At 52.2% G+C, this 19,043-nt stretch overlaps 1 protein-coding gene across 1 annotated transcript in view; it reads left to right on the top strand.

Annotated features, from left to right (window-relative positions):
- The window catches only part of RGS9 (regulator of G protein signaling 9), a 32,091-nt gene extending 13,939 nt beyond the window's left edge, over positions 1–18,152 (top strand). Inside the window, exons 10-19 of the mRNA XM_041409440.1 lie at positions 4,741–4,770; positions 5,361–5,422; positions 7,557–7,670; positions 8,542–8,657; positions 9,248–9,335; positions 9,865–10,003; positions 10,619–10,704; positions 11,988–12,102; positions 15,855–16,255; positions 17,063–18,152. Of these exons, the coding sequence (XP_041265374.1) occupies positions 4,741–4,770; positions 5,361–5,422; positions 7,557–7,670; positions 8,542–8,657; positions 9,248–9,335; positions 9,865–10,003; positions 10,619–10,704; positions 11,988–12,102; positions 15,855–16,255; positions 17,063–17,219 (1,308 nt within the window). The 3' untranslated portion in view covers positions 17,220–18,152. The remainder of the gene's footprint in view (positions 1–4,740; positions 4,771–5,360; positions 5,423–7,556; positions 7,671–8,541; positions 8,658–9,247; positions 9,336–9,864; positions 10,004–10,618; positions 10,705–11,987; positions 12,103–15,854; positions 16,256–17,062) is intronic.
- The last annotated feature ends 891 nt before the right edge of the window (positions 18,153–19,043 follow it).

Genomic DNA, 19,043 nt, shown 5'->3' with positions numbered 1-19,043 from the left:
GGGTGTGTTTTATTTTTTTTTTTTTCTTGCTGTAAGTAGCAGCTGCTGAAAAGCCTTTTTTTTTTCTCTTTTAAGAGTAAAGAAGTAGTGGCAAGGGAGAGGGATAGAAAGAGGAGTAAGCCAACTTCTCGCCCACAGTTTTACAGCTGACATGGAAGGGATTTTAGGTTTGCAAACGGTCTGAGGAGCTCCATCCATCTGCCAGCTGCCTGGTGGCACAGGGGGAGGGAGCTGAGTGACCTCTGCCCACTTCCACCCTGGCCATAAGAGACAGGGGCAGCTCCAGGGAGGGCAGAAGCCAAAGGACACCAGCTTTGGGGTGACTTCCCTGCCCTTCTCCTTTAAGCTGCTCTCTGAGCTGTGCCTCCCCTCTGGAGGCTGAGCTGAAGAGGGAAGATTCTCCTTGCTCCTCCTTTTGCTTTAGAAAGAGTGATTGAGAATACATGAGACAGCCAGGAGCCCTCATGGGGGACCTTTGGACCAGCAGCTTTGGTTTTGTTCTCTGCTCTCACCAACACCTGTGGCTCAGCAGCCTTTGGTGAGCAGAAAGAATGGGCCAAGCTCTGATTTGTGTCCCTGTTCCTGCTCAATCTACTTTCGCTTTGTTGGCCAAATTATGGAGTTTTTTATCTTGGCAGTTGAGAAGGAAAGAAAAAAATGAATTCCTGATTTCTTTGAAGCTGACATTAGCATGAACATCTCTCTTGCTCAGACCCTTGCTGGGCTTCTTCCCCCTCACAGATAGAGTCCTCTGGGGACAAACAGGCGCTCAAACTGCTTTGAAGGGGACTTCTATTACTGATCCATGGGCAAACCTCGTGGTTACAATGAGTTAGGGATTGTGGATGGGCAGGAGTCAGGCAGGAGTAGCCACCCATCGAACAGCTAATTAAGGGATGCTTTAGCCTTTTGTTGTTGGCTCTCAGCCTCACACCAAGCCTCTCTGCTTGAAGAGTGACCACTGAGTGCCTGCAGGCACCTGCACAGCCTCTGCCTCCTGGAACCAGAGCTTTAGCTCCCCCAGAAATCTCTGTGCTGCATTCAGGGGCTGCTGAGTGAAGTGCCCTGGTTTGTTGCGTGCAGCAAATCAGCCACAGATCAACGAGTCATTGCTGGCCTTTAATTCCATAAATCCCTGCCAGTTCGCCTGATAAAGTTCTGCTGCATCATCACAAGTTTGGAAAGCACAGGGTCAGGGGCAGATAAACAAGGCAGGAGGAAAATGGCCATTTGAACAAAGCTGGGAACATGGATTTGATTTCCAGCTGCAGGGCTGGATGCACCAGCACAGTGGAGATGAGTGTTGGGATGATCTAATGCCAGAGTCAGGATTTGCCTCTGCAGGCTCTCAGCTGGCTGGGAGAGTGCAGGGAGCAGGGCTGCCCTGAGCAGGGGTGTCGGGGTGTGCAGAGGCAGCTGGGCTGCACTTTGCAGGGTTGGAAAGGCAGATTTGCTGCCCAGAGCTGTGGAGGGAGGCTCGGCTGGCTCTGCCCTGTGCTTAGTGGCCAATTCCCTGCACAGGATTCCGGGGATCAGCCTCAGCCTGCCAAGCTCTGTGCATGGAGCGCTCTGGGCAGAGTGAGGGGGGAACTGCAGTGTCCTGGTCCCAGACAAGCTCTGCACAACTTTCTTCACTCCCAGCTCCTTCCAGGCATCCACCCAAAGCTGCTTCCAGCTATGTAAACGCTCTGTAAACAGAGAGGCAAAACCACCATGACCATCATCTTCCCAGTGTGGTCAGGAAGTCTCCCACTGGGCAGAGGAGCAAACAGGTAGCTAGGAATGAGCAGATATCCCAGCTCCTGTAGGAGCTGGTGGCCTCAGCCACGCGGATCAGCTCCAGGCAGGGCTCTGAGCAGCTCCTGGCTGGCTCCCAGCTGGGCTCTGCAGCCCCAGTGCCCGGGGAGCACAGGGCTGGTGGCACGGGCTGTGACCAGGGCACGCAGGGTGTCCCAGTGCCACGGGGTTCTCAGGGGTGTCACAGGATGTGGAACAGCTCGTGGCACTCACTTGGGCCAGACTGAGGCCTTTCAGTAATTGCCATGTTGATTTGGAGGCTGCAGGGCTGGGAGCTGATCCGCAGTAATTGCGATAAGTCACTCGTTAAGGGCATTGCAAAATTAATCTCATTATGAGAAACCACTCTTTTGTTCCAAAGATGATTTCCTTCCAAATGAGGCAGAGTGGGTGGGTGGTGCAGGGCACTTTGGCACTGCTGCAGGCAGTAGTGGGGGTAGGGGAGGGTGGGTGGTGGGCACAGCTGGCAGGGCTCGGTGGGACCCGGAGAGTGCTCAGAGCCACTTGTGGCAGCTCTGAACTGGGAAGTGGGGGCACTGTGGGAGAAAGGGAAATGAAATTACGAGCAGCTCTGAGGTGAAATAGCTGAGATTCCTCCCAGTTACTGCTGCTTTGAGAACTAGGGGCTTGGAAGGGGCTGAGCACAGCCAGCACCTGCAGCCTCCCAGGTGTTCAGCAGTGGGCTCCCCTTGGATTTGCTGCAGTTCAGTTTGTGCCACTGCTCAGAGATGCTCAGCCCCTTCCTGGGGGAGCTTTGGCAAATCCCCTCCCCACCTGGAGCACCCCAGCAAAGCCCCCCTTGTTGTTTTCCCAGGAGCAGCTACACACCACACTGTCCTCCACAAAGACTGTGGCAGGAGGGGATTCTTGGTGTGTGGGGCACTTAAAAAAAAAAAATCTTCCCTTGCTGATTTTTCTTCACCCACATATAATTTTCCTGTTGTGATGGCATTTTAATGGATCCCTTTCTGTCTCTGTATAACATTTAACTCACTGTGTTCTCTTTCTCTTTCCCACAGCTGTTTGTCTCGTGTGTGTGTGCTGTGCTGCCAGCCTCTCAGACCCCTCTAGAAGATAACACCACTTTCCTACCACGTGAGCTGCCTTCAAGCCACTGTGCCAGCACCCACTTCTCCTTCCCCACTGCACCAGGCCTGTCTGAGGCCCCAGTTGAGAAAAAAAGTGGAAGAAAATACGTTTTTTTAAATGATTTTGACATGTTGAAATCAATGCTCTAGCCACAAGTTCCATCAAATGGAACCCTTCAGCTGGCACTTGGAAATCTGATGAGGCCTGGTTTGTATCTCACATTCCCCAGGGATACAGTGAACTCCTGTTGGGCAGGAGGCAGCTGGCCTGGAGCAGAAACACAGGTTTCTAAACAGGACACTTTAGGGCAGTAAATTCCATAAATTTCTCTCTGCAAGCAGGTGATTTTTCCCTTCTATTTCTGCAGTCTGTCTGAAACAATGGCACTCTAGAAATGAGATGAAGAAAGGGTGTCTGTATAGAAGGTGACCTGGAATCAGGGGTGCAGCTGAGAGCAGAGAAGGCTGAAAAGCTGTTCCTCAGCTCTTCCATCATTTATCAGGGTGTCCCAGGAGCCTGTGAATCAGCAGGGGAGGTTGTACAGCCCTGTGAGCAAGGATCCTGCTGTCCTAGAGCTTTTTCTGTCCCTTGATGTGTCAGTCCTTTCCCCCTCTCCCACAGGGGGCCAGCACAGCATCACTGCTGGGTTTTGCTGCCCTGTTTGTCCCTGCTGAGATGGTCTGTGCTGCCCACTCAGAGCTGCTCATGGTATTCCCAGCAGGAAAAGCTTCCTCCCCTCACAACACCACTGTGAGAACTTATTTTGGTGCCCCACTGGCCAGGCTGGGTCTGGGTCAGGGCTGGCTCTGTGGTGCTGCTGTAGGGATTGGATTCTGCTGCTGAAATGGTGAGTGGGCTTCTCAGAACCAAGTGACAGCAAAAGGGGAGTGTTTTTCTGCCTTGTGGGAAAGAGTTTCTCCCTCCTGAGCAGGACTGGTGATGGTTAAAGTGCAAAAGCAGATCAGTGTCCCCACAAAGCAGCCTTGGGGGAGCATCTTGTGTTTCCCAAAACAGGGGCAGTTTGGGGTGCAGGGTCTCTGGGGAGGTGAGGGGAGAGCAGAGCTGCCTGTGGCATTCAGTACCAGAATCTTCATCCCTCATCCCTCACAAACTGCACTTCTTCAAGGCACGCTGCAGACCCCACCTGCCACAGGGCTCATTTGATAAAATAATTTTGGGATGCAGGTCTTGACTGAAACAGGAGCTGAGCAACTGAAACCCTGCTTGAGCCTTTAAAGGTTTGCTGGGAGCATCCCTGACTTAGCCTGTCTTGCCTTCTCCCTTCTGCAGTTTATTCCACACAAAGTAACTGTGCTTCAAAGGAAGCTGTGTGAATAAACACCCTGCAGTTAATTCCTTGCCTTCGATTGCCTGCTCATTTGTGGATGACATGTAACATAGGCTGAGTTATTCAAATCACAACGTAAACACCCTTTGCACAGCAGATACTGCTTCTGAGGCTTTTAATTGTGGTGTTTATATTTTGCAATGTGTTGGTTCCTGTCTCCTTTAGCTAATATTGAATGATCTAATCTGTGTCTCGTAAATGAATCTATTTTAGCTCCATTAGAATAAGCCCTTAATTGAAGGCATACAGGCAGCCTGTGATGGGAGAAGCAATGCTAAACAGTAAATACAGCTAATGGGACAATTTACCGTGTGGGGATGCTCTTAGCTTTGATGATACCCTGATTAGCTCAGCTGCTGTGTTTGATTTTAATTGTAATCAGAATTAATTGGAGAGCGCTGCACAACAGCAGCCCTGCAACGGTGTTTCCATGTCTCAAAAAAAAAAAAAAAGCAAGTGTAACCACCCATCCCAATTTAATGATTTTTTTTTTTAATATTTTACAGAAAAATACGATGGAATTCTATAGGAGAGAGGTGAGTGGTGCTTCCTGCACTTCTCAGTGTTCATCCTGTGTGAGTTGCTTGCACCAGTGTGGCTCAAAGCTCTCTGTGAAAGCAGAATCCCTGCATCATGGAGCTTTTATCAATGTAATTTCAGGACATTCCCTCCCACTGCAGCTCTCCCAGTGACGGGAAGGCTCAGGCAAGGACAGACACCAGGGCTGAAATCCAATAGATCAAAATTGGTGGTGGGGAAATCACAGTGGCGCCAGCACAGAGACAGCCAAGAATCAATGATAATTACATGCTAAATCATCCAGAGCATTGGTAGGTGCTGAGGATGGTAGCTATTATTCAATTTCTGTATAACATTGGGGAGTGCTTTTTAATTACTTGCACATTGCAAAGTGCGTTTCTGATGTTTGCAGTAAGCTCAGTGAAAACAGACATTTTACTGAGACAGTTCAGGGATCCTCTGGTTCCTTGGACATCCAGTAATTAGGGAAGAAGCAGTCCCTGCTGTAGTTAGCTCCACTTCCTGGGAGAGAACCTGTTTGAGGTTTAGATAGGCCTTATCTTGAAGCCTCCATGATCCTAACCATGGCCATGTCTGATCTCCTCAGATCATGTACTATCAGCAGGCCATCTTGAAGACCAGAGTGAAATCTTCTGTCTCTCTTGGAGGGTAAGTCCTGATTTCCTTCTGTCCACACATTAATTAGTCTTCAGTGCTTATCTCCTAATGAGCTGATGAAGCTGTCTGCTCTGGCAGCTGGTGACTCAGCCAGGGGATCCATGTGGTGGCCCAGTGCTGTCTGGGCTGTCTGGGAGGAGGAGGCTGAGGAAGGATCAGAGTCCCAGGCAGGATGAAGAGGCTCTCTGGGAGCTTTGCTGCAGGGCAGCACCAGCCCCTGGGCTGAGAATCCCACTGAAGTCAGGAGATGCTGACACTGCTTTGGTCAGCTGTGATGCCTGGGCACAGCCCTGCAGCCAGGGGAGGATCCAGCAGTGTGTCTGTCCTTCAGGAGGAGCAACCAGCAGGACAGACTGACCCTCCTGTCGCTGGTCCCCACCCTGGGCTGGATTCACCCCCAGGAGTGTCCCCATGGTGGTGCTCACCTCTGGTTGTGCAATACTGGTTATTCTATACTGCAGAGGGGAACAGCCTCCCCATGAACATCCAGGCAGTTAATTAGCAATTCCCCTTCCCAGTGGGAGTGTTTTCTGATCACATTCTTGATGAAGCCTCCAGCCCTGGCATTAGGCATTGGTGTGTTTGCCAGAGGCATTCCTACCTGGAACCTCCCGTGCTGACCAGGCTCCTCGAGGTGCAGCCCAGAGCACCTGCCTGGTTTGCACTGCCATTGCCACCAGGGATTCCTGTCACATCTGACATAAACAAGGTGCTCAGGCCAGTTCCCTGGAGAAGACAGTCTTGGATGAGAGGAATGGGTGGAAGAGGGTCTTCTGAGAGCCACAACTTGCAGGGCACCTGCAACTCTGTTTGTTCTGTCACTGACTTCCAGGTCAGTTAAAATTCTGCTGCCTCAATTCTCCAAACTGTGAGCTGGAGCTGGGAACACCTGGCTGCTTTCCAGGAATTCAGTGGTGTTTCACTGTTTGGCAACAGGGCTTTTCTCTCATTAGCTCTGGTGGGATGATGCTTATCACCTAGATCAAAAATCTCAGGAACTTTGGAACTCCACAGTGTCAGCTACAGGGTTGGGTCCAAATCAAATTACTATTAATGAGGATTTGAACAGCAACTGGGCAGTGTGCATGCTTCAGAGCATTGCAGTGATTTGGGAGAAGCTGCAAAGCTCTTCAAGACCACACAGCAGTGCTACCTGAGCTGACAGGTTTAGATTTGCTTGGTCATGGGTTGGAGTGCCTGATGCAGGTGCTGGATGCCTTGGCATTCCCAGGGGAAGGTGGGATGGAGCAGCTGTGTGCCAGCCCTGTGGTTTGCTCTGTGCAGGAGCATTGTATAAGTGCAGGATGTGTGCCAAGGGGCCTGTTAGCAACAGGCTCCTGGACACTGCACTCCCAGCTCTGAGCACATGAAAGCACTTTGGCCTGGAAGGAATTTTAAATGCAGAAACCAGAGGATTTTTTTTTTTTCTTTCAAGAATGAAAAAGGGAGGCAGGAGCTAAAATTCCAGGACATTAATGAAATCAGTTGTAATTAGAAGTCTGGCCAAGTTAGAAGGTAGGAGAAGTGTTTGTCTGGTTCCTGATGGGAGAGAGACAGCTCTGCTTTGTGCCAAGCCCTCAGAGCCACTCGCAGAGGAATGAGCCCTGTGGTAGGTGATGGGGGAAAGGAGAAGCTGGGATGAGCCCTCAGCATTCCCTCACTTTCCCAGAGTTCCCTGAGTTCTCCCAGGGCCCATGGGAAGGCTGCAGAGAGCCCACGTGGGTGAGCACAACCCCTGAGTTCCTTTTCCTGACACTTTCCCCCCAGAGCAGTGCAAGATCAGGCCCTGGCCAGCTGAGAACAGAAGGAGACAGAAACTCTCCTTAGAGTCCTGAATCTCTCTTCCTTATAATGAAAAGGCAGAAGGAGATGATGGAAGAGAGTCTTGTACCTTGTATTTGAATTTACAAACTCACTGCTTTGAAAGACAACCAGGAGACTTCTGCTGGGAAATGGGAAAGATTAACTGAGCTAATGAATTGATTTTTCTAGGAAGGCACCTTCCAGATCCCTGTGCTGAGAGTCCTGCACCTCTGAGGAGATCTGTAATCTGTTACTTGGCTATAATGGGGCTGGCTGTAATTCTGCCTTCCAAATTCATATTTTGATTTTGGATTTGTTGTAGGGTTGTGAAGTACTCTGAGCAGTTCCTCTCCAATGATCCCATCCTGTCTGGATGTCTCCCCAGCAACCCTTGGATATCAGATGACCCTGACTTTTGGGATCTCAATGCAAAGCTGTATGTATTTCTGTTTTGCCAACCTGTGGTTTACAGTGACCTTTATACTGATAGAAATCAGGAAAGGGAACCACTGATTTTTGTTGTGCTGTCTGATCTCTGCTCCTGAGCAGAGAAGCATTCCCTTTCAAACTCATTTTGGAATTGGGAATACTCCATGCTGAACTTTCAGCACTGCCTTCTTCAAGTGAAGACTTCCTTAACATCACAGAAATTCCTGAGCTGATGATGGGAGTGTACAGTCAGCCCCTGCTGGGTGGGTCTTATCTGCCCTGGGATGAGTGAAGCCCACCCTAGCCAGCACAGCAATGGAACAGGACCAGCTCAGGGTCCAGCTGCTCCCCTGGCCCTTTGCTCACCCCTCAGGCTGCTTCCTTAGGAGAGGCTTTGGGTTGGAGGCACACACTGGTGGTCCATCCCTTCTCTGAGGGTTTTCCCTTTGGATAGGGTTTGCTAATTACACAGTGGCATCTCAGGGCTTGGAGCATCCAACATCTCAATGGTTCTGAGAGCAGCAATCCTGGGCTCATTGTATCCCATTAGACATCCCCAGGGGATGCCTGCACTGAGTGCCTTTATGAGAAGCAAAGCTCTGGGCAGTGCCTCCTGCAGGATGGGGCTGAGTCAAACCTCAGGGCAGGGCTGGGCTGTCACTGTGAGCTGCAGAAATCCCAGTTAAATCCTCATCCCGCTGCGGCCCGAGTTGTTTAATTACAACTTACTTAGTGGGTTGACTTCAGGAGCTCATTACACCACTCTGGAAAACAAGAGAATGCTGAGAAGTCCCTTGGCACTGCAGCAAAGGGCATTTTGGTTTTAATTAATCTGCTAATTAGCGAAAGCAGCGGTGCTGTTTGTGCTCTCCCTGCAGGGTGGAGGTGCCCACCAGGATGCGCGTGGAGCGATGGGCCTTCAACTTCAGCGAGCTGATCCGGGACCCCAAAGGCCGCCAGAACTTCCAGATCTTCCTGAAGAAGGAGTTCAGCGGTGGGTGGCAGTGTCCCTGTGCCCTTGTCCCCAGGCTGAGGTGACATGGCACACGGCTGCTGCAGGCCGTGCAGCCAGGGCAGGCGGTACCATCTAGTGGCACGGGACACACGGTACAGCCCGGCCTGTCCCCACCGCGGGGATTGCCTCAGAGGGTTTGGGTTGCAGTTTAGGAAGGAATTCTTCCCTGTGAGGGTGGGGAGGACCTGGCACAGAGGAGCTGCCCCTGGATCCCTGGAGGTGTCCAAGGTCAGGTCAGAGAGGGCTTGGAGCAGCCTGGGACAGTGGAAGGTGTGCCTGCTCATGGGACTGAGATGGACTTTCAGGTTCATTCCACCTCAGAGCATTCCATGATTTTCTGACTGCTCCCAGAAAAGCTGGAACTGGCCGAGCTCACAAGTTCGTAGAGGTGTCAGTGAGCAGAGAAAGGGGGAAAGCTGTTTTCCTCTTGCAGTCACTGGAGAGTGACTTCGGTCAATTGAGAGACTGGTTTGGGGCCAGCAAAGTGTGCCAGGCAAATCCAGGAGTTAATAAATGGGATTGTGTTTTCCTCAATCTCACTCTCTGCCAACTGTGTCCTTGTCATGCAGGAGAAAATCTGGGTTTCTGGGAGGCCTGTGAGGATCTCAAGTATGGAGACCAATCCAAGGTCAAAGAAAAAGCAGAAGAAATCTACAAGTGAGTGTGAAAATTTTCCACTCTTTCACTCTTTGTGCATGAGTCCCATCAGCTCCACAGGTTCTCATTCTCCAAATGATTTATTCCTAAGATTTTTACGTGGAGGCTGTTATCAGACGTGGCTGTCTTTTGTCCCCACACAGGAAAGGAGCTTTTGGAGATGAAAGTAGAAGTGTTTTATATATATATATATATATATATATATATATATATATTTACTTTTCCTCTCTGTTCTCTATTACATTTCAGTCTTAGAATATAATTTAAATATCAGTGTGGAATAGCAAACTTCTTGAGGCTGCCACAAGCAAAGTGGGGAGAGGCTTTTTGCTTCCATTGAGCTAAAATTTGGCTTACATTACGTGCAAGAGGAAGTGAGTGCACGTCTCTGATGAAGAGAACATTGCTTGCCCAAGACCAGGACAGCAAATTGCAGCAGGAAGCTGAAGGGACTTTTCCTTTCATGCATAGACAGGAATCTGTGAATTCTCCAGCTGCTAATGGCACTGTTGATTCCTCCTCTTGGCAGGCTCTTCCTGGCTCCAGGAGCAAGGCGCTGGATTAACATCGATGGCAAAACAATGGGCATCACAGTCAAAGGCCTGGAGCACCCTCATCGTTATGTTCTAGATGCTGCTCAGACCCACATTTACATGCTGATGAAAAAGGTTTGTTATTTGTTGCCAGAGCCTGAGGGGGATTCCAGCCCTCTGGGCCTTCCAGTGCCTTTGTGTGCTATCAGCTGTCCCTTTCAAGGGGCCTTTGTTTGAAAATCCCTCAAATTTGCTGAGTGAAGAGAGTGCTGCTTCAGGCATTTGTATTTTGCTGCTGCTCCTTCCCTCTCAGCCTGTCCCCAAGATGGTGGGGGTCAGGTGGCTGTGTTTCAGTTCCAGCTTGGGCACCAGCTCATGCACTGAAAGCAGCAGAACTGGGCTGATTTTCACCCGCTGATGAAAAGTTCGCCTCCTGGAATACAAACTCCTCACCTTGCAGTGACTCTGAGACCCTGCTGGCCCAGGCTAAGCTTCATTCAGATCTTTTGATCTGGGTCTTACCTGTGAAGCTTTATTGTGAGATGGAAAATCCTGGGAATTTTACAGCGAGATGAAAGGATATTGGTTTAAATAGCTACATTTGCCTGAAAGATGCAAAGTCCCTTGAGCTGCTGGGGGAGATTATCCAGTTCCCAGCCTCCCTGGCTCCTGAGCAGCTGTATTTGGTGGTGATTTTAATAAGGGTGTTTGCAGCCCATAACTACCAGTTTCTCTTTTTTCTCCTAGTAGGACTCCTATGGCCGCTATTTAAAGTCTCCAATATACAAGGAAATGCTGGCCAAGGCTGTTGTGCCACAAGAGGGTGTCAAAAAAAGGCAAGTGAAACTGGCTGTAATTGTGGGGTTTGTTTTTCGTGTTGTAGCAAGGGTAGAAAAAGCCCAAGTTGCAGCAAAATTACTATGATTTAGCTGTTCTCTTAATTAAATAAAATTTTGCACTGAGAAGATGCTTTGCTTTGAGACTGATGGTGCTGTTTATTCATGAGCCCTTTGGAAAAGGTTTGTGAACAGGAGTGGAGCTGCTGATTGCTCAGCTGCCTTCTCTGCTGGGTCTGCTGACAAGGGCTGGGATTGTTGAATTAATTCATGGCTCCTTTCCTGGAAGGAGACAGCACTGGTGTCCTGGGCATGGGAAGGCTCCTGCCCATGAAATATTGGCTGCCAGAGCAGAGACAGACCCAAGGTTTGGGATAACCCGTGGGATCTGCTCATGCCTGGACAAAGTTCACCCCTGGTGTCAGGGAAGGTGACAGGCATTTGGGAACAAGCAGCACCTTGTGAGTGACAGCTGGCACGAGGTGGATGGCATTGGAAATGGCTTTTTCCCAGCAAGATGAAGGTTATACAGCAAATTCAGTGCATTTGAGCTGCAGCTGCTCCTAAAGCTGAGCGTGCAGTGCCAGACTGTGTGGTGTTTCTTCCTCTGTTCCACTCATCAACCTAGCAGGCAAGAAAGAGGAATTGTGGACTTTCACACTGTTGTTTCATCTAAAGCCTGTTTTAAGTCAATGGAAAAAGCCCTGCTGCTGCCTGGCCTGGGGTTAGGTCAGTTGTTCCCTGAGCCACACATCCCGAGGTCACTAGCAGATGCTGTCTGATCCTGGTGGTCCTGCCTTCGTGTTTGTCAGTGCTTGTTCTGGACCTCCCAAACCTCAGCATCCCATTAACCTGGAGCTGGTGCCTCATCCAGAGGTGGGTTAGCACCTGTTCCCACTGCTGGGTATTGCTGAGGCAGGTAGTAGATGTTTTTGGGGGCATCACAGACACCAGGAACACCCACATTGGTCCTTGCCTTGTTCTTCCCAAGGGCCCTGGAGAAAACTCCACGGATGGGAGCTGTTTGGCTTCACCCTGAGTGTGAGTTAGTGCAAACACAACAAAGCAGTGATGTGGGTGCCCTGGAGTCCCTCAGGAGCAGGACTTTGACACTATTAGCAGTCCTGTAGCTTGCGTGTGACACTGACCCACCCAGTGCTGTTCAAAGCTCCTTTGGCCATCTCTGAGTCCGAGCTTGTCCTCCTGGGTCACTTTGCTTGCCAGGGGGGAGGTTTTGGTGCCCTTCTCCTCAGTAACCCTCTCCTTCCCCTCTCTCTGCCCAGCACGGGTTTGTTTGGACGCCGCCACCTCCGCTCCAGCCCCAGCCCCATCATCCTGAGGCAGCAGGAGGAAGAGGCCAAAGCCAGGGAAGCCGCCAACACCGTGGACATCACGCAGGTCATGAGCAAGCTGGATCGCAGGAACCAGCTCCAGAAGGAAGCTCCTCCCAAGTAGGCTCTGAGCCCCGCAGGGAAAAGACAAGGCGAGGCTGGTGTTGAGCTTCGTCTCCCCTTCCTGAAGGTGTCAGTGCTGCTTTAGGTTTCCCAGGCCGGCTCTGCTCTCCGCCGGCTTCCCGCACGTTGCCATGGCTTCTGGAGAGCAGATGTCCCTTCCCAGGCAGTGCCGGGCTGCTGCTGTGCCAGGCTCGGGGTGCAGCACCCCGCACACTCGGGGGGGAGATGGTTTCTGCCCCCACACAGCCTGCAGAGCCCGGCTGCCTGTCCCTGCTGCTCCAGGAGTGGGGTGGCACAAGGCAGGGTAGAGCTGTGCCCCAGTGCTGCGGGTTCAGACCAGCCTGCCTTGGCACCGAGGGGGATGAGCCCGCAGGGAGCAGGGCGAGGTCGCCCAGCCCAGAGTGTCCCTGCTGGCCTCCATCCCCTCGGGGGGCTCTGCACCCTCCCAAGCGCTGCATCTGGTACCCCCTGAGAGGAGCACACCCCCACTCCAAGAGTCCTGCACCTCCAGCCAGCACCACAGGCAGAAGAACTGTTTGTGGGAGCAGTAGCAGGAGCATTTCTGAAGGTTTAGCTGACCTTCTGAATTTGAATGACGCTCCCACATCCCCTGGCACGCTGGAGATGATCAGCAGGAAGCTCTGCTCTGCTCTCCCTGTGACTCCTGTGCTGTGAGCTGGGTGTGCAGGTGCAGAGAGCTGCCCCTTGCCAGAGTCTGCACGAGGCCAAGAGGATTTTATCCAATCCTTCCCACCTCTTGTCTTGTCTTTTTCCTGCTCTTCTATTTTCTATTGTTAAAAATCCAACAGGAGGTAGCTGCAGTTGTCATTGGCTTGTGGCCCAGAGGCAAGGGAGAACAGGGTAGAGGTGTTAAGAGCAGATTGCAACTTTAAGTAGTGTTTTCTTTTTCATTTGCTCTGTCTCTTTTGCTCTGTAGAATAAGGCAAGCTGAAATACCACATTAGTGCTAAAGAGCTCAGGTAGATTCTGGGCCTTGCTGGAGAAGCCCAGCATGCCTGGAGCAGGCCAATGGTTACCAGAAGTGTGAGGATTCCTGCAAAGGCCAGTAAAGGGAACTGAAGGGGCAGAAAAGCTTCCTTGTTCGTTAAAATTTTGGGGAAGCAAAGGAAGTGGGTGGAAGCACTGAGGTCTGGGAAACTGCCTCTCTGCAGTTCACATTGTTCATATCTTTTTAATACTGGTAGGATTTTACAGAAAATGGGAGATCATGGAACCCCAGAATGGTTTGGATTGTAAGGGATCTTAAAGCTTGTCTCATTCCACCCTCTGCCATGGGCAGGGACACCTTCCACTACCCCAGGGTACTCAGAGCCACATCCAGCCTGGCCTTGGACACCCCCAGGGATGGGGCATCTTCTGGAGAGAGCTGACAGGGAGTGGGAGCCCTGGGATAGTGGGGTGCATGCAGGCCCCTGGAGCCCTGGGGTCCTTGCAGGGCAACTCCCTATGAACAGGGGACAGTCATGATGTCACTGTGTCCCCAACAGCTCCAGCAGTGACTCTGGCCCTCCCCATGGCAGGATCAGGGCTGGACACTGATCTGGTGTCACTCCTGCACTTGTGGCTGAGCCAGGGAGGTTGTCCTGCCCTTCCTTACCCCAGCAGTGATAAACCTCCTCAGAGGAATTCAAACTGAGTCACCCCAGACCTTCCCTCTGATGTCTGTGCTGAGTCTGTTCTCACTCCTGCTGGAAGCAAAGGCACATTCTGCACTGCTGGACAAGGGAGCAGGCTCAGGCTGCCTTATTTAAAATTTAAACCCCAAGGCTTTGTTACATCTGGTGCCCTCAGTCTGCTTGGACATCAGAGCACTGGCAGACACTCCAGAACCTAGCAGGGCTGGCCCAAAGCCACTGGGCTGTGATGAACTCTGCAGTCTCTGCAGAGTTTGTGTAACATGGAGCACTGAGCATGTTGGGATTGCAAGTATGTAGTAACATGTGGAAGATCAAGTCAGGGTATAAATAATAAATAACAAATCTGTGTGTTCCCGTCAGTCCCTCTGATTCTACTTCTATTTTGTCTGCTGCTTTGCTTGTTATGTTCTCTGTATCCATTCCTTTCTCTGATTTTTTATCATCTCTGCTTGGCATCACTGCTCCCCTGCCATGGGTTCTGTTGCATGCTCGGGAGTCGCTGTGCTTGTGGAACACCAGTTACTGTGAGGAACACCAGTCAGTGCTTGTGGAACACCAGTTACTGTGAGGAACACCAGTTACTGTGAGGAACACCACTCAGTGCATGTGAAACACCAGTCAGTGCTTGTGGAACACCAGTTACTGTGAGGAACACCAGTCAGTGCATGTGAAACACCAGTCAGTGCTTGTGGAACACCAGTTACTGTGAGGAACACCAGTCAGTGCTTGTGGAACACCAGTTACTGTGAGGAACACCAGTCAGTGCATGTGAAACACCAGTTACTGTGTGGAACACCCCAGTTACTTTGAGGAACACCAGTCAGTGCATGTGAAACACCAGTTACTGTGAGGAACCCCAGTCAGTGCTTGTGGAACACCACTCAGTGCATGTGAAACACCAGTTACTGTGAGGAACACCAGTTACTGTGTGTGGAACACCACTCAGTGCTTGTGAAACACCAGTTACTGTGAGGAACACCAGTTACTGTGTGTGGAACACCACTCAGTGCTTGTGGAACACCAGTTTTTTGCTTGTGGAACAAGCAGCCATCCTTCACACCCAGGCAGGAGCTGTTTTTGCCCTGCCACAGGCTGATGGAGCTCACAGCCTTCTGCTCCTCATCCTCTGCTGCTCAGCCCTGGAAGAGGAAAGTTGCCTGGTACAAGCTGAACTTCACTTTGTGCCAGCCGAGAAATTGTTTGTTTCCATGTGTTGTTTAATTTTTTTGGCCATGTCTTCCATGCATTCATCTGTCTAATAAAAATAAATGTAGAAAACAGAAAAAGAGCCAAGATCCTTTTTTGTCATGTCTCAGTGTGTTCATCCTTCTCTGTGCCATCTCTGCATGCGTGTGCATGTCCTGTGTGTGCCTCTGCTCTCAGCTCCTCTCCTTGGACACTTGAGCTGCATTTCATTTTGCTGGGACTAAGTCCTTGAGAAATGGGAGGGGTCCTGGCATGCAGCATGTGCTGTCCTTGTCGGTCCAGTCTGTGCTTGGGCTTGTCCTGAGGGCTGACTGAGCAGTGCTGGAGCCTCCCCAGCCCCAGCCAGGGACACTGGGGTTCCAGCATGACATGTCACTGGTACTAGGAGCCACCAGGGCTGGGGCTCGGGGTCTGTCACCCCAGTGGTGCCGTGGGTGTGACATGGTTGTGCTGTTCATAACCAAGATCACATTCCCGGGATGACAGCCTCCTCCGTGCCTGCAGTAATCGTGCTGAGGAATGACACAGGCTGGTGTCTCCTCCAGCATCCCGTCGGGTGTGGGGCTGCATCTGTCAGCACCCACTGGGGCTGTGGCAGCAGTGACCCCGCAGGCAAGTTGTGACACCGCAGCGCTCTGGCAGTGGGAGGGGACAGAGCTGCAGGACAGGGGGACACCGGCACAGGCATGGCTGGGGTGGCCAGAGCTGCCTCCCAGCCAAGCCCTTCTCTCCTGGCAGCACCAAAAAAGAGGGATTCTCCTCACGAAGAAGCCTGGGGAGCCCTGGGTGTCACCTCCAGACCTGACCGAGCCTCTCCTTTTCCTCCCCACAGCCAGGCCACCTCGCCTCCTGCTCCCCCGGCCCGGCTGCCCACGCTGGCCCCGGCACCCCGGCATCGCCACCAGCCGCCCCTCAGGCCGTGCCTGCCGTGTCCCCCGAGCCCCCAGCCCTGCCCCAGGGCCCCGCCTGCCCCTCAGCCATCAGCCGGGCCCTGGGCAGCAGGGCGGGCACCCAGCCGGACCCGCGGCCGGCCGGCCCCGGCCCCTTCCCGTCCGGCGGCCGCAGATCCCGCCTGGCCGCCCGGGCCTGGGCCCGCTTGCTGCGGAGGGGCTGCCGGAGCTCGGGCAGCCTGGCCACGCTGGCGGCCCGGTGCCCGGCCGTGCCCCACGGCAAGGTGCAGCCGCTGGGCGGGCGGGAGCGGCGGCTGCGGCCGGACAGCAGGACGGTCAGCAGGTGAGCAGCGCACGGACAGACGGACACGCACCTGGGGAGGGCTCAGCTCAAGGGCCGGTTCGGTTTGGGATTAGCCAGAGGGAGAGGACCCTGAGAACCTGTGTGGCAGTCACCTTTGCCACACTTGCCCCAAACCCCAGGCTCTTCCCTGTCTCCACTCCTGCATTTTCCGATGGGAGCAGGCCAGGAGCCCGTGCTGGCAGTGCCTCTGCTACTGTCACACCTCCTGTTCAGGGTGCAAAACCCCAGGTTTTACTTTTAATCCCTGAATTTGGAGAACCTCAGTGTTCTTGAGCACTGACTCAGGTTTGGTTTAGTGATTTCAAGTGAGACGAGAATCAGAACTGACAAGGGAGGGGAAATCTTGAGCGAGAGTCGCTAAGTGTTTGTCGTTCCAGGGGAAGTTTTGGGGGAATTTTTGGGGAATTTTTGCCTGGCAAGGCTGCCCCTGCAGGAACCAAACCCTGGCCATGTCCCTCATCAGGAGCAGCATGTCCCTGATCCCGGTTAACCCACCTCTGCTGCTGGCCAAGTGGATGAGTCCACATTATAAATTCCAAAGCACAAACCTGAGGGCTCCTGCTCTACCTGGCTCCGCACTCCGGAGCTCTGTCACACGGCATTGCAGCTTCAAAGGAGCGGCAGCACACATTCCCTTTGTCCTCCCTCTCCGTGGGCTCGTGCCTGGGAGTTTTGCTGTGGGATTTGGGGCTGGAATGGTGGAAATCTCAAAGCCGAGCTCACTCGCTGCCTCGGAGCACATCAAAAAGCGCCGTGTGTGTGATGAGTTTGTGTTTCCCAACACAGCTTCTTCCAAGTCAGAACAGCCGTGCCTCTGGAGAGCCCAGCCTGCCCCGGGGGCTCCGGGCAGGGAGAGGACAGGCAGCACCGAGCTCGGAAGGACTCTGCAAAGGAACTGATCTGCCCCTGGGAGACCCCCACGGAGCAGGGGAGAGCCGGGTAACCCTGACACAGACGCTCCTGCCAGGCCTGAGACTGCAGTGTTTGCCGTGCATGGCTCAGCACATGGTGGAGAAGTGTGTTGGAGCCATCCTCCAGCAGCAGGGACACCCAGACCACCACAGCTCCGGATAACAGCCCCGGGTGTACCCAGCTGTTTGTGATCCAGGAGCTCCAAGCCTTTCTGGACTGGTTTTCTTTCCTGTCTTTGGTGTGTTCTGTTCTGCTCATGACAAACTCGTCGATAAACGAGCCTGGTTTCATGCCTTGGAGCAGATGGAGGACGTGCGGGTGATGTCCTGGGAAGCAGTGTCTTATCGGAGTTTCTGCCTTGGCCATGAGGTGTCAGCACACTGAACACAGCACAGCTGGAGCAGGGCTGGCAGGGGGCTGGCAGAGCAGGACTCAGGCTTCAGTGCCAAAACTGGGGTGTGTTTGTGTCCCCATCCTGGGCCCACCTCCTATTAATTACAATTTAAAAAATTTTAAAGCGTGCTGATTAAGAGGTTGAGGAAAATAGAGTGCCCTTCATGAGATGCTGAGTGGCAAAGCATCATTCCTTCATCCAAACCAAACATGATCCCAGAGGCATCAGGGAGTGTAGAGCCCTCCTGCATTAGCTCCAGCTTCCCAGTGCATGGGTTTGAAACCATGGCTCGACCTGTGAACACCTGGGGAGATCCAAGCCAAGTCCCTGTTGGTGTTTTGGGCCCCTCCAAGCTGGGATTGATGTGTTGCCACAGGCTGTGCTGATATTGAGTGTTGGATTGTTGCCTTCCTTGTGTCAGTGTTTGAAGGTGGTTGTTTTATTCCCTGGATGAATTTCCTCAGTGTGTGTGTGCTGTAGGTCCCTGTTCTGTACCTTGGCCATGACCTGTGACTTCTGATGTTGCTGTTTTGTACTTTCTGATTATAAATGGAGTTTTTCCTGTGTGGCTGATGTGGTTCCACATGCTCAGTCCTGCTGTGGGATTTAAATCTGTCCTCACACACACTCAGTGCTCCCTGTTTGCCCCAGGTCTGGGCTGACACTTCCCATTGCAGAGCAGTTTGGGAAAATCAGAAAGCTGCTTCTGTCTCCAAAGAGTCTTTCCCAGGCTGCTGGCCCTCACTGCCCATGGTGCTCCTCTTGTACAAACACACATTGGCTCTTGGTGGCTTTGCTCTGTCAGAGGGACCTGGTCCTGCTCTGCTGCCACTGACATCTATTCTTGATGAGAGACAAATCTGGTGTCTTCTGCAATTTTTTTGAGTGAGTATTGTTACTCAGCCACTCCTGGCAGGATGTTGGTGATGTGTAATCCAGGAAACACAACAGGAAGATATTGTGATTTGTCAGAGAAAAGAATATTATATTTAATATTATGTACATATGATAAGTGCCATCCTACTGTAAATACTTCTCTCACTGATTTCGGGCTTTTCTTGGGCACCTCCTTGCCTTTGAATAATCCTTGTGTTCATCTTCCACACCAGAGGAAGGAGTTCAGATGCAAATCTGCTGCTCTGCCAGGGCTGGGACACCCAGTGCAGCCAGGTACACACCTATCCCAGAGGCCAGCACTGGTAGTTCCCAACATGTATCCCTTTAGGGCACTGATTTTTATTCCCCAGTATCTTCCAAATATCTTTTTCCCCAATATCCTTCAACCAGAGCCCTTTTCCGTGGGGGCACAGGGCATCTCAAGCCTTTGCCTGGTCCCCCTCCCTTTGCCTTGGCTCCCCCGGTTGGAAATGCAGGTTGGGAATGACAGCTCCAGAGGCCCCGGGCCCCTCCTGCCACCGTGCTGTGACATCTGAGGCTGTGTCCCCTGCTGGAGGCCTGGCG

This window comes from Onychostruthus taczanowskii, unplaced genomic scaffold, assembly GCF_017590055.1.
Source record: "Onychostruthus taczanowskii isolate IOZ18803 unplaced genomic scaffold, ASM1759005v1 scaffold30, whole genome shotgun sequence".
Classification (NCBI taxonomy): Eukaryota; Metazoa; Chordata; class Aves; order Passeriformes; family Passeridae; genus Onychostruthus; species Onychostruthus taczanowskii.
The sequence above is the reverse complement of the archived record's forward strand: the minus strand, read 5'-3'. Positions and strand labels throughout refer to the sequence as shown.